The sequence below is a fragment of the Scardinius erythrophthalmus genome (genome assembly GCF_964197995.2).
Source record: "Scardinius erythrophthalmus genome assembly, chromosome: 24".
Lineage (NCBI taxonomy): Eukaryota > Metazoa > Chordata > Actinopteri > Cypriniformes > Leuciscidae > Scardinius > Scardinius erythrophthalmus.
In genome coordinates this window covers 26,150,103-26,172,743 of record NC_138244.1, presented here as the reverse complement: position 1 = coordinate 26,172,743, position 22,641 = coordinate 26,150,103, and the positions used below count along the sequence as shown (strand labels likewise).

The 22,641-nt window shown below is 38.3% G+C and overlaps 2 protein-coding genes across 3 annotated transcripts; both read left to right on the top strand.

The window, feature by feature from the left end:
* The first annotated feature begins 10,711 nt into the window (after positions 1-10,711).
* snx20 (sorting nexin 20) lies at positions 10,712-16,750 on the top strand. Of its 2 annotated transcripts, none has more exons than XM_081355934.1 (4): positions 10,712-10,818; positions 12,700-12,826; positions 12,933-13,084; positions 14,591-16,750. In XM_081355934.1, exons 2-4 carry the CDS (start codon positions 12,724-12,726, stop codon positions 15,257-15,259), a joined length of 924 nt encoding a protein of 307 aa, XP_081212060.1. In that variant the 5' UTR covers positions 10,712-10,818; positions 12,700-12,723; the 3' UTR covers positions 15,260-16,750. The 2 variants fall into 2 exon arrangements, with proteins under 2 accessions (XP_081212060.1, XP_081212061.1); XM_081355935.1 differs by lacking the exon at positions 10,712-10,818 and adding an exon at positions 11,317-11,330.
* Positions 16,751-19,764: 3,014 nt separating this feature from the next.
* Positions 19,765-22,313, top strand: mphosph6 (M-phase phosphoprotein 6). Its single transcript, XM_081355483.1, has 5 exons — positions 19,765-20,005; positions 20,213-20,325; positions 21,382-21,472; positions 21,748-21,857; positions 21,939-22,313. The coding sequence occupies exons 1-5, from the start codon at positions 19,955-19,957 to the stop codon at positions 22,078-22,080; spliced, it is 507 nt and encodes a 168-aa protein (XP_081211609.1). The 5' UTR covers positions 19,765-19,954; the 3' UTR covers positions 22,081-22,313.
* The last annotated feature ends 328 nt before the right edge of the window (positions 22,314-22,641 follow it).

Below are 22,641 nucleotides of genomic sequence, written 5' to 3'. Positions count from 1 at the left end.
GTCATCAGCTTCTTTGTCTTCACGAAGCCGCATGTCTATGAACTGTGACTATTGCTTGTCATACATTTTTCAGTGTGAATGATATATGTTATGGCATATATTGCGTGCTGTCATGCACCCGTTATTTGACGAGGGACCATTTGTTTGAGGACAGAGCATGCTCGGCCAGCTTTTGAGGGAGCTGGCTACCCTCACTGGGATCACTTCACATACCCCTTTTCCACCAAGGGAGTTTGAGTGCTGGTTCAGAGTCAGAGCCTAGTTTCAATTCGACACCCAGAGCACCAGCTCTGAACCAGGAAAAGTGATTCTTAGGTAGCATCTAAACATTGCTGGTCTAGAAGTAAGAACCGCTTGCGTCAGGGGCTGCGGGCGGAGGTACCGTGACCAACAAGACAAACAGAAACTTGTGACCGCCATTTTTTAAATAGCAGCTAATCGAGCTAATAGCAGCTCTATTGTCATCTCCGTTGTAACGCAGTTAGAAGTTGTAGGAAGAAGGAGGCGAGTCAAAGACTAAGACCTTGCTCTGTGGTTGCTCTCTGGCCTGTGGAAAGGCAAACCGGTTCTTAGAAGGCTCATCAGTCGAGCCATCTCCGAACCGACAATAGCTCTGGCTCTGAACTAGCACCCGGTTCATGCTGGTGGAAAAGGGGTAACAGTGAGGAAGCTCCACTCGCACATGGCTCTTTTTACGGGGGATGGGAGCCAGGCATCTGCGCCTCATGGTTCAGGTCTCAACTTTAATTGTTGAGATTGTGGGTGGGTCTGCCACTTTTGTTTATTTCTAAAAATATGTGAAACATTCGCTGGTTCCCACCTCCTTCTTCCCCGATCCTTTAACTTTAGCACCTTTAACACATGGATTTAAGAAGATGCTCTGGGTTGAAGAGGTGCTTGCAAGTTATGTCTCCCCTGGCATGGCGTCTTCTCTGAAGGCTCCGGTCTTGCCCTCTAAGCATTGCCAGATGACATCTAGGCTGGTGGGCAAGTCATACACAGTTGAATGTCAAGTCAGTGGAACCCTTCACACTATGGCAGCGCTGCAGTCCCACCAGGCCGACCATCAGAAGGACTTGGACCAAGAGGCGATCTCAAGAGGTAGTGCTGGAGCTTCACAGAGCCACAGATCTTGCCCTCCGTGCCATCAAGCAGACAACGCATGTCATTGGCTGTTCTAGATGCAATGGTTGCCACAGAGAGGTCTGTGGTTGAACCTGTCGGGATAAAGGAGAGGGAGAAATCCTTTCTCCTTGATGCTCCAATTTGCCCTCTGGCCTCTTTGGCAATGCCAAACAGTATACGCTATTCAAGAGGTTCGCAGAGGCAAGAGTTCAGTCCACTGCCTTGAACGTTCATGGTCCTTTAGCCCCTGCAAGCCCTTCTAAGCCCAGCATGAGTACTTGAGTACTTGAAGGTGAGTGTGGCTGCCTGCACCTCCCCTCCGAGGAGTCGGGAATCGAAGCAGCTCGCATTAGGAAGCCTAAGAGGGATCATAGAGAAATCATCATGGCTCATAGTCTGAGGACCCAAAGCCTCTAAGGTTTTTTATAGTCAGGCCAGCGCACCAGTGATGTCATGTGACTGCCGTAGCCAATGGTATTGACATGATTTCACGTGTGCTTCAGACACCGGAGTATGCTAGAGGCATTCCCACAGCGTCAGTGACCAATACCACCGTCATCCACTCGAAGAAGCTGATGGAAACGCACCTTATTCACATTTTTTTTTTTTTTTGCAAACTTGGAAAAGATTCACTTTACGTTTGGACGGAAACCCAGCTTATGATACAAAGACACACACTTCCTGAAACTCTTGGCTGTAGCTTGAATGCCATAGTCATCGCCTTTACGCAAACAAGCAGATCCTGAAGACAAAAGAAATTGATGATGTGTACTACAGGCGCCTTCTTATACTCACGGTCACACCAGTAGTGATGTCACTGTTGCTGGCCAATGATATTCAGTGTGTTTACATGCACCCTCCATAATGTGATTATAATTAAGCGTAGCGTTAGTTCTGGCAGGTCACGTAAGTCAAGCTCGTATCAGCTGACTCTCAGCTGATCCACATCTACCTATAGGAATACGACGCCTATCACTGTATTCATATACAGTATAAGCTTCTTTCTCAGGACCCTCCTCCCTCCCTAGCTCCTCCTCTCGCCCAGTCAGGATTTGGCATACCCCTGAATCAGAATAAATTCTTGAATTATGTTGTACTTTAAAATCTTGAATTAAATATATTTGCAAACATTCATGTTGGTTATGTTCTGTTTACCCCATTGCTGCTCTTATCCATGCTAGGCTGCATGGATGCGCAGGGAGTTATCGCCCAGAACAGAACTATACCGCCAATCTAAACTGTTCTGACAGAAATGGGATTTTGGCATAACTGCGATTAAACTTTACCTCATGTAAACGCAATACTTCGATCAAACTAATGCAATTAAGCTCATTATCGTAGTAACATAATCACATTAAACTACGTGGCGTACACTGATTTTAATCGCAATAAGCAGGCATGTAAACACCTTAATCACACTATTACCGCTCTGACCAAAGTGCGCATGTGCTCGGTTCTACACGGATGCCGTGTGTTGTTCACACAAATTCATGAATGAACTCTGTGGCATTATTCTAAAGTTTTCCCTTCTCCAAATCGCTAAACTCTGTCAACACAACTCGCTGTGTAGTCTCTGCTCCGTATCTTCATCCAGACAGCGCGAAGAACGCGACGGCAGCGTGGGCAATCCCGGCATTGTGATGCTCATCAGACCGCCGAATAATATGTTGAGAAATGTATTTTGAATTTGATGTGAGGAGATTAACATGCATACTGTATGCCTATCTGAGTGTGGTATAAACATAGTATAAGCATACTTATTAGCGAATAATCAAAGTAATGAAAATTGGATGTAAACATGGAGTGAACAGTTCTGCTCGTGTCATGAAAACCTCTTACTGACTACTCAATGTTGAGGAGAAATAGAGCAACGTTTTTCCTCAAGCAGTTTTTGCAGTTTTTCTTGTATAGAGCTGTCACCGTAATACTGTCATAGTACTGACTAACTTCGCTGCTGTCTTCCATATTCACTGAGTGACCAAAGAACTAATGGTATGTACAATTTTTGGAGTGACTCACATTAGTGTAGAATTGTGATGAATGTTGAATTAGATTGATGTAAAAGTCCAATATGACTGTTCAGACTGAGGTCGCAGTGCAAAACATCCAACCTGTGTCTGATTTAGTGCCACATATGGAAGTGTCCTAAATCAGAATCAAAAAGATTAGTCGAGTCAAATCAGATTATGACAACATTTGCCAAAGTGGTGTTAAGAGACACCTCAATGCATCATGATAAAGGGCTTTTTTAAGAGTTCTTGTATGCATTCATATATGAGCTCTGCGGACAGCAGAACTCTTCTCTCCTGTGTGCCGTCTATATCCACACACATCAGCGTCATAATCACCTCAGGTCAGCGCCTCTCCAATACAGGCCACATTAGCATCACGAAACAGGAGAGGTGACATGATGCTGGGAGGGGGCAAATTGCACCGGGGCATATCTGTCAATGAAATAATGATGTTTGAGTGCTTCTTGGCAGGCATGACATGGAAGAGGAACGGATTAAAGGAGTGAGATGTTGATACAAATGTTCAATTAGCCATTTGAGGATGAATATGTTTTTGGCCATATAGTGAAAGTCAATGGGGTTCAATTTTTGGCCATCAAATGTTGGCCATTTGAAGGGATCTCTGCTTGAAAGCATATATCATTTTGCACCCCACTGACTCTCATTTTACATACAAAATATCACAAACTCATTTTTGGCTGAGCTATTCCTTTAATATTTCTAGGTTGCATCTAACTTTCACTGTTTTCCAATGTTTCTTATCCATTAAATATTTTTTGAACTACGTATTTCCAATGTTTTGTTAGCTGAAGATCAGTACACAACAGCACGACATATTGAACGGACTGTACGTCTATCACTCACAGACTGTTTTATTCAAATCCAATTAAATATGTCGTCTACGGTCTATTGTTACGTTCTTGCCTTAGTCTGGGGTCAAGGACAAATACAATGCATCTCTTTAGAGATAATGTGCTTCCTCCCAGACATATCTCAGAATTATGACCACATATCTCCTGATAATAAAATTTGGCAGGCAATTTTAACAAGACATCCCAACTCAGGAAAATGCATATTTTGTGTTGTCTTGGTCAATTGTTGCAGGCCATCGGCTGCATCCCGCAATAAAACTCAACACATTTTACCTGATAGGACTTCTGGAGTTCAAGAAAACCTCAAAAGAATTATGCATGTAAACCATCATGCTTTGTCAATGAGAACTGAGCCTCATATCAACATACCCAGGAGGGACAGTCCAGGTTTTCAAGTGACAAAAGGTGCTTGTAGTTTTCAGGTTGTACCTGGCATTGACAGTAATATATGTGTGGATGATCCTGGCTGCAGGGTCTGATGGGACTCCTGCCTGTCGGAATAAATATCAAGCCCTGTCATTGCAGGCTCATATCATACGCAGCACACCTGATCTCCTCGACTACACAGACGATATTTGCCTCTATATATGTTAATAAAGCATTTTAAAGTGCCCATGGCTACCGCTGACCCGGCTTGTGTGCAAAACAGTGTTTGAGAAATCCTTACGTTTTTATACTGGTTCACACTAAAGTAGTGTGACTGCCTTTCATTTTCACTTAGCATCCATAGGAATCTTGACTCACATCAAAATTTCCATATTTCTATTTAAATCTCCCAATGCTTTCTTAATACACGTTTCTAGTCTTATTGTAAATGATTCATCAATAGGCTTCATCGTGAAAACATATATTGCTTTTGCATTGATTTGCAATGAAAAAAACAAAAACAAAAACATGGATGAGATAGTTGCGACGAACAAAGTATTTCACTTGCATTTGCCAGTGGGTTTGCTACTTAACACAGTGTTAACACAGAAAGTCATCCACATCCATTCTTGCATTTCATCTGCACTTGTTGGTCTATACAAATGCAACAGAAGGATGTCTTGACTCAGCGTGTCAAATAAAGTCAAGTCAAGTCACCTTATATAGCGCTTTTTACAATACAGATTGTTTCAAAGCAGCTTTACAGAGATAACAGGAAAATAATGCAACAAAGTTTGTTTCTAGAAGAAAATAGCGCCTTAGTCCAGCTTAAGTGAGTTCAGTTCATTTTTTGTGTAAAAAGTTATTCATTTAGTTCATTTGTATAGGCGCTCTTGAAGTCATCGTCCAGCTCAGCTCAGCTCAGCAATAGTGTCAATGCAGGCAGATCAATAATATTGTTGAATTAAATCATAAAATAAAGAGTAATGGCGCAAACTAATTGGTATTGATGAAAATCATCTGTGAATGTTGACAGTACAATTTAGTTTGCATGATTTTTTGTATTGTTTCGATAACAAAAATTCTGTTCTTTTAGCTTTTTGAGGTGACAGGTTTGCCAAACTACATTTCCCATGATTCTCTGAGGCAGCAGAGATAAAATACACACATAAAACATCAGTTACACAGATAATTAATTACTTGAATCTATAAACACTCAACACTGAACTGATTTCAACTGAAAAATGACTTCATCATTGTCCTTCTTAGAGCTGCTTTACAGCAGAAACGCACGGTTGCTTCTGATCCCACACTGCACTCTGTTTTATCCCAGACCCTGAAGAATAGGAAAACCCAAACAACTAACAGCGATTTGGGAGGAAACGGGATTGCACGGCGCACTAGAGCGGGACGGTGCTCACAGTGAACTCCTGTACTGAACAGACTATACAGTCTACACTAATTAGTTCCTGTCTTTTGAGGTAAAGTGCAGGACATTTTTTTAATGGTTTGTGAATGCTGGGCAAATTGCCCACTTTTGATTTTAGCTATGTCATCTGTCCGAATATAGATTGCTAAAGCTCCATTGAATAATTAAAAGTAGCAAACCATGGCTCATTGGAAAAACGCGTCTGTGGCGGCATTTCTGCAAAATAATATTGCATTGCGTCAAAGTGAAATGTACAGTCAGTAGCACTAAAAGCGTGTTCAGTTTAACCAATCAATGTGAACTAACAATGTTTTATTACCTTAGTTGTTGAAGCCAACATGTAGCATAAGTTCGGAAATGAAATTTCTGGTGAGTGGCACTAAATGGTTAATGCCCTATTGCTTTTCAAAACAACAAACCAGGCTCATTGGAAATAAGCGACTTTGCCTACAATTCTGCAAAAATACGAAATATGTATTTATATTTATATTTATACTCCGCTTTTCAGGCGACACGGATTGTTTCAAAGCAGCTTTACAGTCACAACAGGAAAATGACGCATTTCAGTTGTTGTTCAGCTGAAGTCAGTTCAGTGTTGATTCGATTTAATAAATTAGCTAGTTTCATCTATAAAGCAATTCTGACTGTCATCGTCCAGCTCAGTTCAGCTCTCGTACAACAGCGTCAATGCAGTCAGATTGTCACTATCGGTGTCACAATGCAGGAATTACAACAAAAACAGTCTTTAAAAAACCCCACAGAAACACTCAGGAGATAACAGGAATAATAATACAGTACAACCACGTAAAACAACAACACAGAACAATGATAGAGGAAACTAAGGGTTTGAATACGCAGTGTAATCAACAGAACTAAGAACAGGTGAGGAACTAATGAGTAACCATGGAAACCAATAATGACCAGGAACACAAGTAAAACGGGAATATGGAAAACAAAACCAAAACACAAAGAAACTAAACAGACTGAGGGACTGTTTACACGACACCGTTTCAACTAAGAGCGCAAAACTTTTTATGCGTTTGGCCATTCGTTTACACGACGATGGCGTTTTGGGTGCCTGAAAAAGCAAACTTTTGAAAACGGGTTTCAAAGTGCAAGTTTTTGAAAAAGGTTTCAGTGTAAACAACAAAAACGTGAAACTGTGAAAACGATGACGTCATGCACATGCGTATTACGTGTTCAGTCTATAGTGTTTCATCGCCATCTTTTGGCGGATCCATGTGAATGGGGGTCGTTTTGACAATGGTGTCAGAATACTGCAAAAAATTTGCATATTTGCATAAAATTAAGCATATTGTTTGTGTAAACGTAGCCTTGAACATAACCCTGACAGCCAGATCAAAAGTGATTTTTTGGGAAAATTTTGCAGTATTTTTAAATGATTTATCTGTGCACATCAATATAAAAAAAAAAAAAAAAAAAAAAATGAATGAATGTGCCCTCGCAATCAAAACAACATCTCTTCTCTAATGATGTGTTTTTTGGTGCGAGGGCGGGGCAACCTGTCACTCACATGAGATCCACCAATGGCAAACCACCATATCCAATCAATCCCCATGGACGAAATCAAGTCCTGTCCTTCTTTTTTCCCTCATGCCAGTAGCGCATCTCTTAGATGTCACGACTGAAACACTTCCCTGCTGGTGGTAATATACATAATATGTTAATTTATTTCACTTTACATTTGCGATCTTCTCTCAAGGCCATTCATCTCTTTATAGTGTTTTGATGGGCAGATAAAGCTATACATCATCCTCCTGTCATTTTTTGAAGCCAAATATTAATCAGTTTTCCTGGCATGAACTGCGTGACCTAAAATGGTCCAGCTATGATATTTTCTGTGACCTGCGCCAGCTGGACCGATATACACATATTTATTTATTTCCAGGGACATATATGTCCGTGCCTGAAGCAGACAGCACATGTTAATGCAACAAAGCATCAAAATTCATTAATGCTGTGAAGAAAAATCGTATCAGCATGACACATTGGCATATAGTCATGTATATCAGCTCAGATCATAAATTAGCTGCACATTCATTTAACCTTGAAGAGACTTTTAAGTGCGTTTGTATGCCCATGCACTCGGACTGCATATCTAATTTAATTTTCAGTGAACAAAGCTAAGTTTAAGCCAAAAAGAGTTTTTTTACAAATAAATAATAATTCAGTATAATGAAACTATTGTTTAAGTGTCTCAATGCTTGTATGAAAACTGTACATTTCAAATGACACATCTGATTAACATCCCATCTCCAGTGAACCTCTGAGAGCCACAATGACGCAGTTTAACTTCTCCCAGCTGGACCGCGCTGATCCCAGACCACCCCGGACGAACAAAACACGACTTATGCTGCGAACAATACAATATGTATGTATCAAAACTAATAAATAGATACCAAGGCTCAGCCTGGCACGTCAGACACAATGGGGTGTATTAAAATAACTGGCTTGATGTCATTGTTCTCCAGCAGTGTGGGGTTTATGTGTTTATGCCTGTATGAATGAGACGGGCTGGAGATCACAGAGCTGTCCTTGTCCCATACAGTGATGAGCCTTTCAGACGCCCGTCCAGCCTCACGATCTGCCCTGTATCGCACACACTCGTCGAGACACAACCCTGATCTGATGGAAAACAACCTTTCAAAAACAGCCATCACGCAAACCCAAAATACAGTACGTGGCTTTCTGGAAACTAAAGTCACGCTTAAAGGGTTAGTTCACCCAAAAATGAAAATTCTGTCAGTAATTACTCACCCTCATGTTGTTCCAACCGCGTAAGACCTTCGTTCATCTTCGGAACACAAATTAAGATATTTTTGATGAAATCTGAGCCATGTTTCACTCCTCCATAGGCTTCTATGTGACCGAAACTTGCTGGCCCAGAAAAGTTATTAAAGAGATCGTTAATATAGTCCAAGTGACTCCAGTGGCTCAATCTTAAGTATATCAAGCGACGAGAATACTTTCTGTGCGCAAAAACAAATAAAAATAACGACTTTATTCCACTTTTCATTTCCTTCTCTCTGGGCCTCTAGTTGGTTCGCGTAGTCTTTTTGCGCACAATGCGTAGCGCGTCTGTGTTACACGTCACCACGTAGGCTCACTATTGGCCGACGCCGGTCATGTGTGTGTTGCGTGATGACGTGCAACACAGACGCGCAGCGCAAAAACACTACGAGGCCCAGAGAGAAGGAAATGAAAAGTGGAATAAAGTCGTTATTTTTGTTTGTTTTTGCGCACAAAAAGTATTCTCGTCGCATGATAAACTTAATGTAGTGCCACTGTAGTTACTTGGACTATTTTAACGATGTTTTAATAACTATTCTGGGCCGGTGAGTTTCGGTCACACTGGAAGCCTATGGAGGAGTCAAAATTCTGTCAGATTTCATCAAAAATATCTTAATTTGTGTTCCGAAGATGAACGAAAGACTTACATGGTTGGAACAACATGAGGGTGAGTAATTACTGACAGAATTTTCATTTTTGGGTGAACTAACCCTTTAACAACAATAACAAATAATCCTACAAGAGTGTCTTCGAAATAATTTCACTTTTTGGTGATGTTTGGCAGATGTGTGCACAGATTTAAGGCCAGTTCACACCAAGCACAATCGCTATAACAATAAAGTTTTAAAAATCGTTTTAACTCTAAAGATGTTCACACCAAGAACGATAACTATAACGGTAACTATTTGTTAGTGTTTGTTTTTCACAGTAATCACAGGGAATAATACGGCAAGAAGAACACAAATTTATTATGCGCGGTTCTATGAATATGCAAATGAGCCCCGCCTCCACTCACTCCCTCAGCTCAGAGATCCACTGTGACGATCACACGTTGATCTGATTGGTTACAAGGTAGTTTGTGACGTCAGAAACACCAGCGATTTCAAAGTGTGTTTTTGAGACTGTCTTTGGTTCACTGCAGTTTTAAGGAGAAAACACTCAGCAATGCTGTCGACTTATGAATTTACACATGGTTTGTCTTAAAGCACATTAAAAACACCACATAGACACATAAACAACATTAAAAGCTGGATTTTCACCACAGGGGGACTTACCACTCACTGCACAACACTGATACACATCAGCCAAAAAAGTGTATTTATGAGTCAAACCCGCTTCAAAAATAACCTTTGACCCCAAATGCAAATTCTTATTTTGATATGTTGTTGCCAGTGTTATTTTATATTGTTTCTATATGTATTAATATTTTGAATTAGCTTTTAAAGTATATTTAGTTTTAGTAATTTTTTTTCCAACACCTAGCTTTATTTTATCTTTATTTCCGCTGTAGTTTTAGTAATTTTAGTACTTCACCTTCAAACTTATTTTATTCCAGCCATAAGGCAACATTTTGTTGAATGTAAAGGTTTCCATCTGTTTTTATTTTGATCTTAAATGTGCTTTATTTCAATTTGTAACAAGTTGTAATAGTCAGACACAGTTAGCAGAAACACCACTCTTGGATGAAAAGTCTTTTAGTAGGAAATGGCTTTTAAATCCATAATGTTAACTGGCACTTGCTCATTTATATGCATTATGTTAATAAAATAAGTATATAGACCATCACCGTCCAGAACGGCCTGCCATTTACTTGACCATAGTTTAACTGAACAGCTCCATCTATTGGAAAAATACATAATACAAATACAAAGATACACTCAGTGTTTGCTCTGCTGGTGGTGTAACAGTGTGGGGAAGATGTAACATTAGGTTCCTTATTTAAATGTTACCAGACACACATCAGTCACTAGATTTCTGCACGGCTGAGTGTAGATTAACTGCATGAACACCAATGATAATGTGTTCAACATACAATGTGAGGAAAAATGACACTCCCTCTTTCAGGTTTCACTTCCTCAAGAACAAAGTTCAGCTTCATTCTTTTACATGAACAACAGAAAGAGAAAACATGAAAATGATCACTTCTGGAAACACAACAAAGCAGTTTTAGCGTTTGCGGATTACTGGAACTCGGTTTGCACAGGTGGGTCAATATTTTCTCTTTATTTTCAGTGTTTTGTGCTGTAGATGATGAACCACATGACCAGATTAATGTCAGATTCTCAATCGGTAGATCTTCTGTGACCTGCACAACATCAGTCTTATCAGCACGTGTGTGAGCCGTTTCCTTCAGAGGTTTATTAATAGCTGTATTTCCTGGGGAAGTGTGCCTTTACTTCCCCATGCATGCATGGGATATACATCTGATGTTGTGTTATTTTGGGATCCAATAACTTAAACTTTTTTTTTTTGTCATTACAATTTTTCTTCCATCAGAAAGAACCACTATAGAAGCTTTCATGCATGTGTACGTGCAAAGCATCATGAATTGGTTTCCTTTACTCAGTTTTGTACGCTAGTGTAAAATCTGCTAGTCTGCAGTGGTAAAGTCGGAAGGAGAAGTAACACACTTTCTACAGGAAATACTCAGTTCCACAATCATTCTTTTTTTTTCGCCTTACAAGAAGAGATTGGATGCTAAGATATGTCAATGGGGTAAGTTGAGCCACCCCCGGACCTAGAGAGTTATGGATAAGTTTAGTTATGTAATCATTTCATCATTAAAGGTTCATCATTTAGAGCCACAACTGACATTGATTGACAGGGCCATACAGTAAAATTAAAAGTATTTATAATGCTAAAAATGTTTTTGCATATTAAAGTAAATTTGAAGATAGTACCAGATGAGTTAAAGTGTGATTCTTTATTATATATATATATACACAAAATATATACTTTAAAAAAGGTACTGTCTTAAATTTTAAGTACAATCAACTTGGATAGTAATTTCAACTTAAACTACATTAAACTGACTTTGAGTAATTGAGTTGAATCTTATGTGTACATATATACAGTACAGGCCAAAAGTTTGGACACATTATTATTTTTAATGTTTTTTAAAAAAAGTTTCTTCTGCTCATCAAGCCTGCATTTATTTGATCAAAATACAGAAAAAAATGTAATGTTGTGAGATATTATTACAATTTAAAATAATTGGTTTTCAATTTATTATACTTTAAATTCTCATTTATTTCTGTGAAGCAAAGCTGAATTTTCAGGATCATTACTCCAGTCTTCAGTGTCACATGTGACATCCAGTCTATCACGTGATCCTTTAGAAATCATTATTTTATGATGATTTATTATGAGTGCTGGAAACAGTTCTGCTGCCTAATTTATTTGATGAATAAAAGATTAAAAAGAACTGCATTTATTCAAAATAAAAAATATTTTCTAATAATATAAATCTTCTTTACTATCACTTTTTATCAATTTAACACATTCTTGCTGAATAAAAGTATTGATTTATTTCAAAAAAAGAAAGAAAAAAAAATACTGACCCCAAATTACTGACCAGTAGTGTATATTGTTGTTACAAAAGATTTCTATTTTTAAAACATTTGCTTTTTTTTTATTCAACAAAGTATCCTAAAAAAGTATCACAGGTTATGAAAAAATATTAAGCAGCAGAACTGTTTCCAACTTTGATAATGAATCATCATATTAGAATGATTTCTAAAGGATCATGTGATAAATTGTAATAATATATCACAATATTACATTTTTTTTTTCTGTATTTTTGATCAAATAAATGCAGGCTTGATGAGCAGAAGAAACTTCTTTCAAAAACATTAAAAATAGTAATGTGTCCAAACTTTTGGCCTGTACTGTATATATATATATATATATATATATATATATTCATTCAGAGCCTTTGAGGACAATGATTCATAAATTAACATTTTTCATCATCCAAAAAGCGTGTAGAGTTTAGAGATGGATCTGCCTCATCTTCCATGCTTATGTAATGTGAAATGATGACTCGATGTGAGTTGTGGTAATAACCTGTTAAATTCCTTTGCAGAAAGCTAAATTAGAGCACATTGTTATGGAGGAAGAACTAGAACCACATGACACCATGACAGCGACTGCAAAAGAAACAGTTTCGTCAGAGCAATCCTCACCACAGCAGGAGCCATTCTTCAATACTGGTCAGTTTGAGTCGATCTGTGTTCAGTAACTGTGAGATAATGAGAGCAGCATCTGAGTGTGTGTGTTGTGGCATCAGAACTGTGTTGATTTCATGTGTCCTGGCAGAAGAGGCTGATGTGGGCTTTAGCGCCTCCTGTCTGACCACAGCAGAACTGCAGCAACACTGGAGAGCCGTGAAGCAGGAGTTCAGGAGCGTCAAGCTGCACTTCGACATCCCCAGCGCCCGCATCCGAGAGCAACCCGTCTCCAAATACGTGGTATATCTACGCTTATAATAACTATACAGATTTAAATCGAACTTTAGTTGATATTTTTGTAATTACGACTTCATAATTTCCTTATTTTATATATTTTTAATCGTATTGTAATAGCTTGCTCTGCTGCTTAAACGACTTTCCTTTTTGTCTGACGTCAGCAAGACCTCGTATTTTTAACTGCTCCCCTTCTCCATGTTTCACTTAATAATCAAAGAAAGTGCTGCATTTTACATCCAAATTCATTTGTTTTGGAAAAAGGATTGTCAATATGAAAGCGTTTACGCCACAGAATAAATACAAAAAAAAAAATCTCGCAATCTCGACTTTTTCCCCCCGCAATTGCCGAATCTCACAATTCTTAGACAAAAGTCAGATTTGTGAGATATAAACTCTCAGTTTCGAGTTATAAAGTCAGAATTTAGTGATATAAAGTTGCAATTAATCCATGGTGGAAACAAGCTTCCATAGATCGCCACCCAGCAAACAGAGCACATTCAGCCAACATTAGCGTATGGTTCTTATTTGATTATTATTTTTGGAAACCTAAAGGGAATAAAGGGCAGTGTTGTAGTCGAGACCAGCTCATTTGAGTCCGGGCCGAGACTAGAAGAGGCTCTGACTGATTCAGGCAATGTAAATCAGTGTGTTTTGGGGTGAATGAAGCCTGGTTACTCTTCATGTCACACGAATCTCCACAACTCTGCTCTAGAGACACGATAACACAGAGCAGATCATATGAGCAAGTCGGAACAGACAACAAAACTAATCCACAGTGTTATAGTGTTTGAGACTCAATCTCAAGTCAAGGCGGAGTCAGTAACAAAACCAAGACTATGAAAACATGGTCCTGGACTCAAGACTCAAGACTGGTCCCAAGTACAACACTGCCTTATGCCTGATACAGATTGTGCGATTTCAGCAATCCTATAAGATCATCACAAATCACACTTGGATCTAATAAACTTGGTGCGACATGTATGTAGACTGTACGATGATGACACCTATTGAATCGTAGGCTACGACGCAAGTTAATATAGAAGAATAAAACGTCACAAGCATGTGCTAGTGGTAAACAAATAGAGTAAGATGAATCGCACTTTAGCAAATGTGGTTAGAGACTAACTTGGCAAGCCAATTTTGCAAATGGAGCTTCGGGAAAGTAGTTTTAAGCTTTAGCGCCGTGTCACGTTGATCAATACGCCATGTCATGTTGCATTTTGATTGGCTAGTAGCAGCAAACACACTGTGACATCATGCTAAATTTATGACACTGTCAGAAAATCGTTGCAGGCTATCTTTGGTCTTTGAACCTCTCTCACTGTACGACATAGAGCCAGCGTTTAGGAGCCACAGCCACAGAAATCACAAGACTGGTCATCTTTCATCTGGGACAGCCCAAAATCGTACAATGTCATTAGGCATAAGGATCCAATTTTTTTAGCTGTACATGTCTTTACAACCAGCAATGCTATAGGTCTACGTTCACGGCTGATTTCTGTCCTTCAGGTGTACCAGATTGTGGTGATCCGCTCGGGAAGCTACGACTGTGAGCGTGTGGCCATCGAGAGGCGCTACTCGGACTTCCTCCACCTTCACCAGGAGCTCCTGCTGGACTTCAGTGAGGAGATGGAGGACATCGTGATGCCCAGGAAGAAGATGACGGGCAACTTCTCCGAGGAGAACATCGCCGAGCGGCGCGTGGCCCTCAGAGACTATCTCACTCAGCTCTACTCCCTCCGGATTGTCCGGAAATCCCATGCATTCCAGGCGTTCTTCACTCATCAGGAACTGAAAGCTGCATACAACCTCCTGCGCGGGGGCCGCTTTTCCCGAGCGCTCGAGGACCTCCAGGCGGCGCTAATACTTCAGGAGAAACTGTCTTCTCACAACCCTACTTTGGTGATACCAACCTTGTGCGCGATACTGGTGTGCCAACGGGATCTGGAGGACTTCGACGCAGCGTTTCAGACTGGCAGAAGAGCTCTCCCCACAGTGAGGCGCTACGAGCTCCGGCAGTATCACGGGCCCCTGCTGGAGGCTCTCGTTGATTTGGGATACAGTCTTGAGTTGCCCGTGGCCCAGTTACAAGACGAGCTGACCAGAGTTCGAGACGCCCCACACGGACAGGCGTCACTGGTGTCCCTTAAAGAACTGGTGGTGCAAGAGTTTGTATAATCAGTGACAGCTGGAACTTAGTAGTGCTTATAAACATTATTTGAACAAATCGCCTAATGAGTGTAAAGTCCCACAGACTTACATTGTAGGAAAGACTTGAGCCCTATCCAGAGACCAGAATTTGGGCTGGGCTGTTTTGACTCGGGCCAGAAAGCAACAACTAAGATCACACTAAGAACCATCGAGCAATGCCCCAGCACCCACACAGAACACCCTAGCAACTGCATAGCAACAATGCGCTTTCTGTGTACATACATGTTTTTACATTGTATTTAAGGTAACACTTTATTTTTTCAGTGTCCTTGTGACATATGTTACATGTAATTTATTAGTAATAATAACTATAAATTATGCATAATTACATGCAATTAACCCTCAACCAAACCCTAATCCTACCCTAACCCCATAATAAGTACATGTTGTCGCTTAATATTACTCAGTACTTAAATATATAATTACACTGTAACAATGACACCTTGAAATAAAGTGTAACCATACTTAAATACCTGCATTTAATTACATATGTAATTAATTTCTGTAATTACATCTATAATTACACTATTGACCCTCCCTTACACCTTTACCCACCCACAAGCCTACATACCACTAACCAGCACAGGTGTTTTGCAATACAACATCAACACAATAAGTACATTGCACTTATATAGTGGTTAAAGACACCTAATATAAAGTGTGACTGCCCATATTTGTATTATTTCATATTTAAGTTTCTCTGCAAACCTTTTCCATTTATCTTGGATGACGGAGAAAATGAAAAGTCTGTGGTTTACTTTCACAAGTTAGTCTGAATTGCTTTCACCAATTGTGAACATTTCAATCCAGTGTTGTTACTGTTAACTAAAACTATTAAAAATAATTTTCGCTAATTGAAATAAAGCTGAATTAAATTAAAAAAAAAATTTTCAGAAAATTCTAAATGTTGCCAATGCAACTAACTGAAATAAAATAATTTAATAAGTTCAACTTAAAGCTACAATATGTAATTTTTCTTCGCCAGAGGTCGCATTCTCAAAACAATGACCCAGGCGAAGCTTGATGACGCTGTGAAGGAGAGTGGAGCGATGGGAGATGTTGTTTTCACCATCCAGAGATTTATGGTATATTTCGTATAATTTACGAATCATGATCACGAATGTTCACATTCGTTTTTTTATTACCTATTCGTTTGATCACACTATTTTATGTCATTGTAATGAATCAGCTGCAAGGAACGTGAATTGTAATGCTATATTGTAACTGATATGTGACTATAAGTTTTACACACTTAAAACAATCGTACTAAAAGTAAATTTGAACAAAACCACAGTATTTGCAAGTAATTCAATATTTTTGTTTCAAAACATACTGTACTTAATTTCACTGCCATAGACTTAATAAAAAGTGTTACTGAAGTACAAACAAGGTGCAATATAACTGTATCTGTAGAAAATATATTTGCTTACCTGTCTATTAAAACACATGCGAGAGCAGAGTCTCTGTCAAGTCCAAGTTTGTCGCGAAGCTCTCTCCATCCTGAAAACACCACGCCGATGTTGATCTTTGTTTTATTTCTCTGTTTTCCCAAAGCCTGCTTGCCTCACTTTATATACGTTAAAGTTTTTTCCTTTTGGATTTTCTGTACTCGCAATCAGTAATCGTGAACTGACTATTCAACTGGTAATCGAATAACTCATCATGACTGAACGACATAACAGCGATGTGCGAGATCCTATGATAGACATAGTTCCTCATTAGTGTCTTGCACATAGACTTGCATAGCAGCCCATTGACACGGCCGCTAATGAGGATCTATGTACATATATATATAGAGGTGCTGGTCATAAAATTAGAAAATCATGAAAAAGTTGATTTATTTCAGTAATTCCGTTAAAAAAGTGAAACTTGTATATTATATAGACTCATTACATAAAAAGTGACATATCTCAAGTCTTTATTTGTTATAATTTTGATGATTATGGCTTACAGCTTATGAAACCCACGAAATCAAAATCCCAGAAAATTAGAATATTACATGAAATCACACAGTAATTACACAGTGATACCATGGTCATTGAACCAGGTTTTGGTTGTTTTGGCAGTGTGGGCAGGTGCAAATCCTGCTGGAAAATGAAGGAAACATGAAGTGCTCTGAACATGTCCTGGTAGACGGCTGCGTTGACTCTGGATTTAATAAAGCACAGTTGACCAAAGTCCTCTTTTCTGATGAGAGCAAATTTTGCATCTCATTTGAAACCAAGGTCCCAGAGTCTGGAGGAAGAATGGAGAGGCACACAATCCAAGATGCTTGAAGTCCAGTGGGAAGTTTCCACAGTCTGTGTTGGTTTGGGGAGCCATGTCATTGGCTGGTGTCGGTCCACTGTGCTGTCCACTCAACGCAGCCGTCTACCAGGACATTTTCAGAGCACTTCATGCTTCCTTCATTTTCCAGCAGGATTTGCACCTGCCCACACTGCTAACAGAACCAAAACCTGGTTCAATGACCATGGTATCACTGTGTAATTACTGTGTGATTTCATGTAATATTCTAATTTTCTGAGATTTTGATTTTGTGGTTTTCACAAGCTGTAAGCCATAATCTTCAAAATTATAACAAATAAAGGCTTGAGATATCTCACTTTGCATGTAATGAGTCTATATAATGTACAAGTTTCACTTTTTTAACGGAATTACTGAAATAAATCAACTTTTTGATGATATTCTAATTATATGACCAGCACCTGTATATGGTTTCTACAAGCGGAAACCGAGGATATTGATAGGCGACAATGACAAGGGATGATTATTTAAAACTAAATTTATTTACAAATCCTTGGGAACTTTTGGGATAATGTAAGTACACAACTGCATGAAATATATCACACTGTGAAAGTGTTTTTTGAATATTTTATATGTATATTTTATATTTTATTCGTACATATTGTACCTTTAATTACTGGAGAAAAAAAAACTAACTGAAAAACTAAAACTGAAATAAAAAATAAAATATTGCAAAAATTATATCTAAAATTTAAATGAAAACTGAAAATAGCTAATTCAAAATATTAATAAATACTATAATAGTATATAAATAACACTAAAATTACACTGTTTCAAGCTGTTTTTGAATTGTCATATTGAAACTTTAAACCACAATGGGATAATTCTTAAAAAAACATAATTTTTTTAATAAATTCATTTGGTTTTGTATTTGATATATGTATACACTAACAAAAACTCACACTGAGTGATTCACTCTGTGTATGATACTTGCTTTGGGAAAAAGAAGTCCTGGTGTAAAAATGCCGGACGAGCCCCCAGATAATGATTTGTACGTCAATATTAAAATGCGAATTATGTTTTTGTGCCAATATCTCCAAAACTGAGTCTTTCATGGAAGCATCAGATACTATGCTTGGGCACAATAACTAGTCTCATCTACTGCTAACCGTAATTGTCATAAAGCTTTGAGAAGAGTCAAACAAACTAAAAAAAATAAATAAATACAGGTGTGCAAACAATATTTATCATTTTGTGACAGCATCTTTCACTATAATCACTTAAATTAAATACTTCATACTGTCCCAGAACAACAAATATTATGCATATGTGACCATCTTAATTATTTCATCTAATTAAACTCCAGAAAGCAGTTTCTTTCAGCATGTCACATGATTGAGGCGATCCCTCCCTCCAATCCAGACACCCAGAAGTCCGCTGGTCCCATTTTCCTTCTCCTCCGGGGCTTCTGTCACTCTGTGATGGAGGTTTTCCCATAAAAAAAAAAAAAAACAGAATATTAATAAGGCTTGGATACACACCATATAATTACCACATGTACCATCGTATTTACAAGGTCCTCAAAGGTACTTTAAAGAACACCCATGGTATTACAGTACATGTCAAAAACATGGTGGCACTATGGTATTTTTTGATAGTGAGGTAAATATATAAAACAGCCCTGTGGTAAAAGTGGTGATGAAAAAAACATCCTTAAACAGCCATTTGTATATCAGTAGATATCTATATATTATGATAGCAGTAACTGTTAGTTACGCAAAAAATACAAAAATACTAGCTGAAATAATATAATTGATGCCTCTCTTTATGGAAACCCCCAATAAGAAAATACATTGCAGCTGTTGTACAGAGCTTTCATGTCAACATTTAACTGAACTGTGTAACACCAAGGCGATTTGTAAGCAAAAACGTCTGTTTAACTAACCAAACCCGCATCAATAAATCCTCACTGTGGTGAAATATACAAGAATGTGTTTAGTGATACATTTTTAAAAGTAAAATCATGTGTTGCCAACTTGCCAAATAGCAAGGGGGCTAGAGCTCCTCAGACATGAGTAATCAATACATTAATTGAAATTATGTCTAGTAAATATTTTTTTTAACTAAATCATATTACAAATAATTGAGCTGTTATTGAATTCAGAACATTATTGTACTATTAGATCTGTATTACAAATCATTTAACAGCAAATGTTGTCGGTCGAGCTGTGCTGCTGTGCGACTAATCGAGTCTGGCACGTTTTGCGACAGCGCGTGCGCAGACTTCATGCGGACTAGTATTTATTTTAGCGTCTTGTGCCGCATACAGTTATGGTGCCCATGTAATACATAAATCAAAGAAAAACGCTTTACGTCAATTCATTCACATTAAAACGTGCAGTTTAGCTCTGGTCTGAAATGGCGAACGATGGTGCAGCGAAACTGTCTAAAAATCTCCTGCGAATGAAGGTAAGAAGCCGCGACTCTCGCAGACATCAGAATCAGCTCTGATATATGATATTCAGAAAACAGAGTTATTCAGTGACGAGCCTTTGATTGAACTTGTAATAAGATGTCTTCATGTTAAAGTTCGGTTTTGTTTTGAGTCTCGTGGCGTTGCTGAAGGCAGTCACGTGGTCCACTGTGAACTGTGTGTGTGTGTGTGTGTGTGTGTAGTTCATGCAGAGAGGCTTAGATGCAGAGGCGAAGAAGCAGCTGGATGAGGAGGAGAAGAGGATCATCAGTGATGATCACTGGTTCCTGGACCTTCCTGAGCTCAAGGCCAAAGAGTGAGACCTGACTGACACTCACACACTGTCCTCAGAAAACTATTTACACTCTTAAAGGGATAGTTCACCCCAAAAATGAACATTGTCATCACTTATTCAGCATCAAGTTGTTCCAAACCTGCACGAGTTTCTTTCTTCGGCTGAACACAAAATATTATATTTTGAAGGAAGTCCGTAACCAAACTGTTGTGTGGCACCATTGACTTCCATCGTATTCTTTTGTTTTGTTTCCCACTGTGAAGTCATGGCTACCATCAACTGTCTGGTTACAAACATTTTCTTTTGTGTTCAGCAGAAGAAAGAAACTCATACAGGTTTGGAACAACATGAGGGTTAGTTGTACGCAGCACTTTCATTTTGGGGTGATCTATACCTTTAAGTCACATGAATGTCATTGTGTTACATAACAAATATCTATGGAAGCCCATTTCTGCCACATGAGATAAGAAAAAAACACTACGCTTTGGTAAGTCATAATTATGAGAGTAAAAGTCAATATTATGAGATACTAAGTCTTAGTTACGAGTTAAAAAGTCGATGTTGTGACACAAGGTTATAATTATGATGTAAAAAGCCATGATTATCACAAGTTGAATTGCCATTATTATGACTTATTTTTATCATTTTGACTTTCACAATTTTTTTTCTTGTGTGATGGAAATGGGCTTCCACAAACCAAGCCAAAAATAAGTTAGCGAGGTTTCTCTGTTCAAAATAAAGGCTATTTGTGTATGTGAGTGGAAAATGTTGATAGTTAATGTGATGAATGTGAAGTTGAGAAGAACCGCCTTCATGTACAGTGAAGATCACCAAAGCATCCGCTGATAAAGAGTCTTTGCAAAAATGGCCTGTAGAAAAAACTTGGTCCTGAGAAAAACTTTTTTTTGCAATGCACAATGACATTGTTAAATGAGACCAAAGCAACCAAATACCATGTCCCACATATCTGATGTGTCATGCGTGATTTATTAAACTCTGCCTCTGAAATTGAATGAATCATATAATCAAGCTCTGTATCAGAATAAAAAAATAACTAGCCACTTTTATTCTGACCAGAAACCACATCGTGGAGGAGAGAAGTTACGTTCCCTGTGAGGATTTGGTTTATGGCAGAATGTCATTCAAAGGCTTCAATCCTGACGTTGAGGTACAAGTTTTGAAAACTTTAATGGACGTGCGAGTCCACAAGTTTCCTTCCATTTGCGTCTTTCTAAATTGATGATAAACTCTTTTATTTCATGTTGTGTGCAAAAAATGGAATTTCGTAAAATTTTAACCGATAAATGTCTTAAATTTGGTTGCGTTTCATTAGCGTCCTGAAATCTGAAATATTTATTCATTGTGATAATGTATGTAAAAAAAAAAAAATATCTTAATTACATTGAATGTTCTTCATTTACCATGAAACTGAATTTTTTGTAGAAATTAATGTTGCTAATGAACGCACACAAAGAGGAGGAGGAGGATGAAGAGGAGGACGAGACTCTGAGCAGAATGGAGACCGACATCACAGACGAAGAGATGGCTAGAAGGTGCGAGAGGAAACATCTCAACCTGATGTCTGTAATGTTCAGAGCAGATTCAGACATTGATTTATTTATTTTTTCTTTCAGATATGAAAGTTTGGTTGGGAGCATGAGAAAAAAGTTTGCCAAGAAACGAGATCGCTCCGCTATTACAAAGACAGAAGAGGACGTCAACTGCAATGTTGCTGATTATCAACCTAAAAGAGCCTTCATGAAGCCTCAGGACTGAGACATTTTGTAAATGTTGTTTTTATTCAATGGACATTTTTAAAGATCTTCTTTTAAAAAAAAAAAAAAAATCTATTTAGTGACAACAAATGCATTGTTAAAAGAGAATTTTTTTTATTTTTATGGAAAAGGTTCTAGTGTGCAGATTTGTTTGAACATCCTAAGACGTGATTTATACTTTTTTTTATTTTTTTCACAATTAAATGTACCGTCCTAAAAGTTGTAAAAGCCTGATCTGGATGTGATGACCAATTCTTTAAGCATTGTACAAAACCACCATTAAGCTGCAGTCACATTTGTGAAATTTTGGGAGAAAAAGGTCTATTTCGAGTCAAGTCACCTTTATTTATATAGCGCTTTTTACAATGCAGAGTGTTTCAAAGCAGCTTTACAGAGATAACAGGAAAATAATGCAATAAAGTTTGTTTCTGATGTACAGCAGATCTAGAAGACAATAGTGTCATAGTCCAGCTTTAGTAAGTTCAGTGATGTTTCATTTTTGTTGTAAATTAAGTTATTAATTTAGTAAACTTGTATATATATAGCTGCTCTGGAGAAAACA

Coding starts and splice junctions, on each gene's coding strand:
- mphosph6 (XM_081355483.1), top strand. CDS start 19,955: ATGGCGAACGATGGTGCAGCGAAACTGTCTAAAAATCTCCTGCGAATG. Junction 20,326..21,381: donor CCTGAGCTCAAGGCCAAAGA/GTGAGACCTGAC, acceptor TATTCTGACCAG/AAACCACATCGTGGAGGAGA. Junction 21,858..21,938: donor GACGAAGAGATGGCTAGAAG/GTGCGAGAGGAA, acceptor TTTTTCTTTCAG/ATATGAAAGTTTGGTTGGGA.
- snx20 (XM_081355934.1), top strand. CDS start 12,724: ATGGAGGAAGAACTAGAACCACATGACACCATGACAGCGACTGCAAAA. Junction 12,827..12,932: donor GGAGCCATTCTTCAATACTG/GTCAGTTTGAGT, acceptor GTGTCCTGGCAG/AAGAGGCTGATGTGGGCTTT. Junction 13,085..14,590: donor AACCCGTCTCCAAATACGTG/GTATATCTACGC, acceptor TCTGTCCTTCAG/GTGTACCAGATTGTGGTGAT.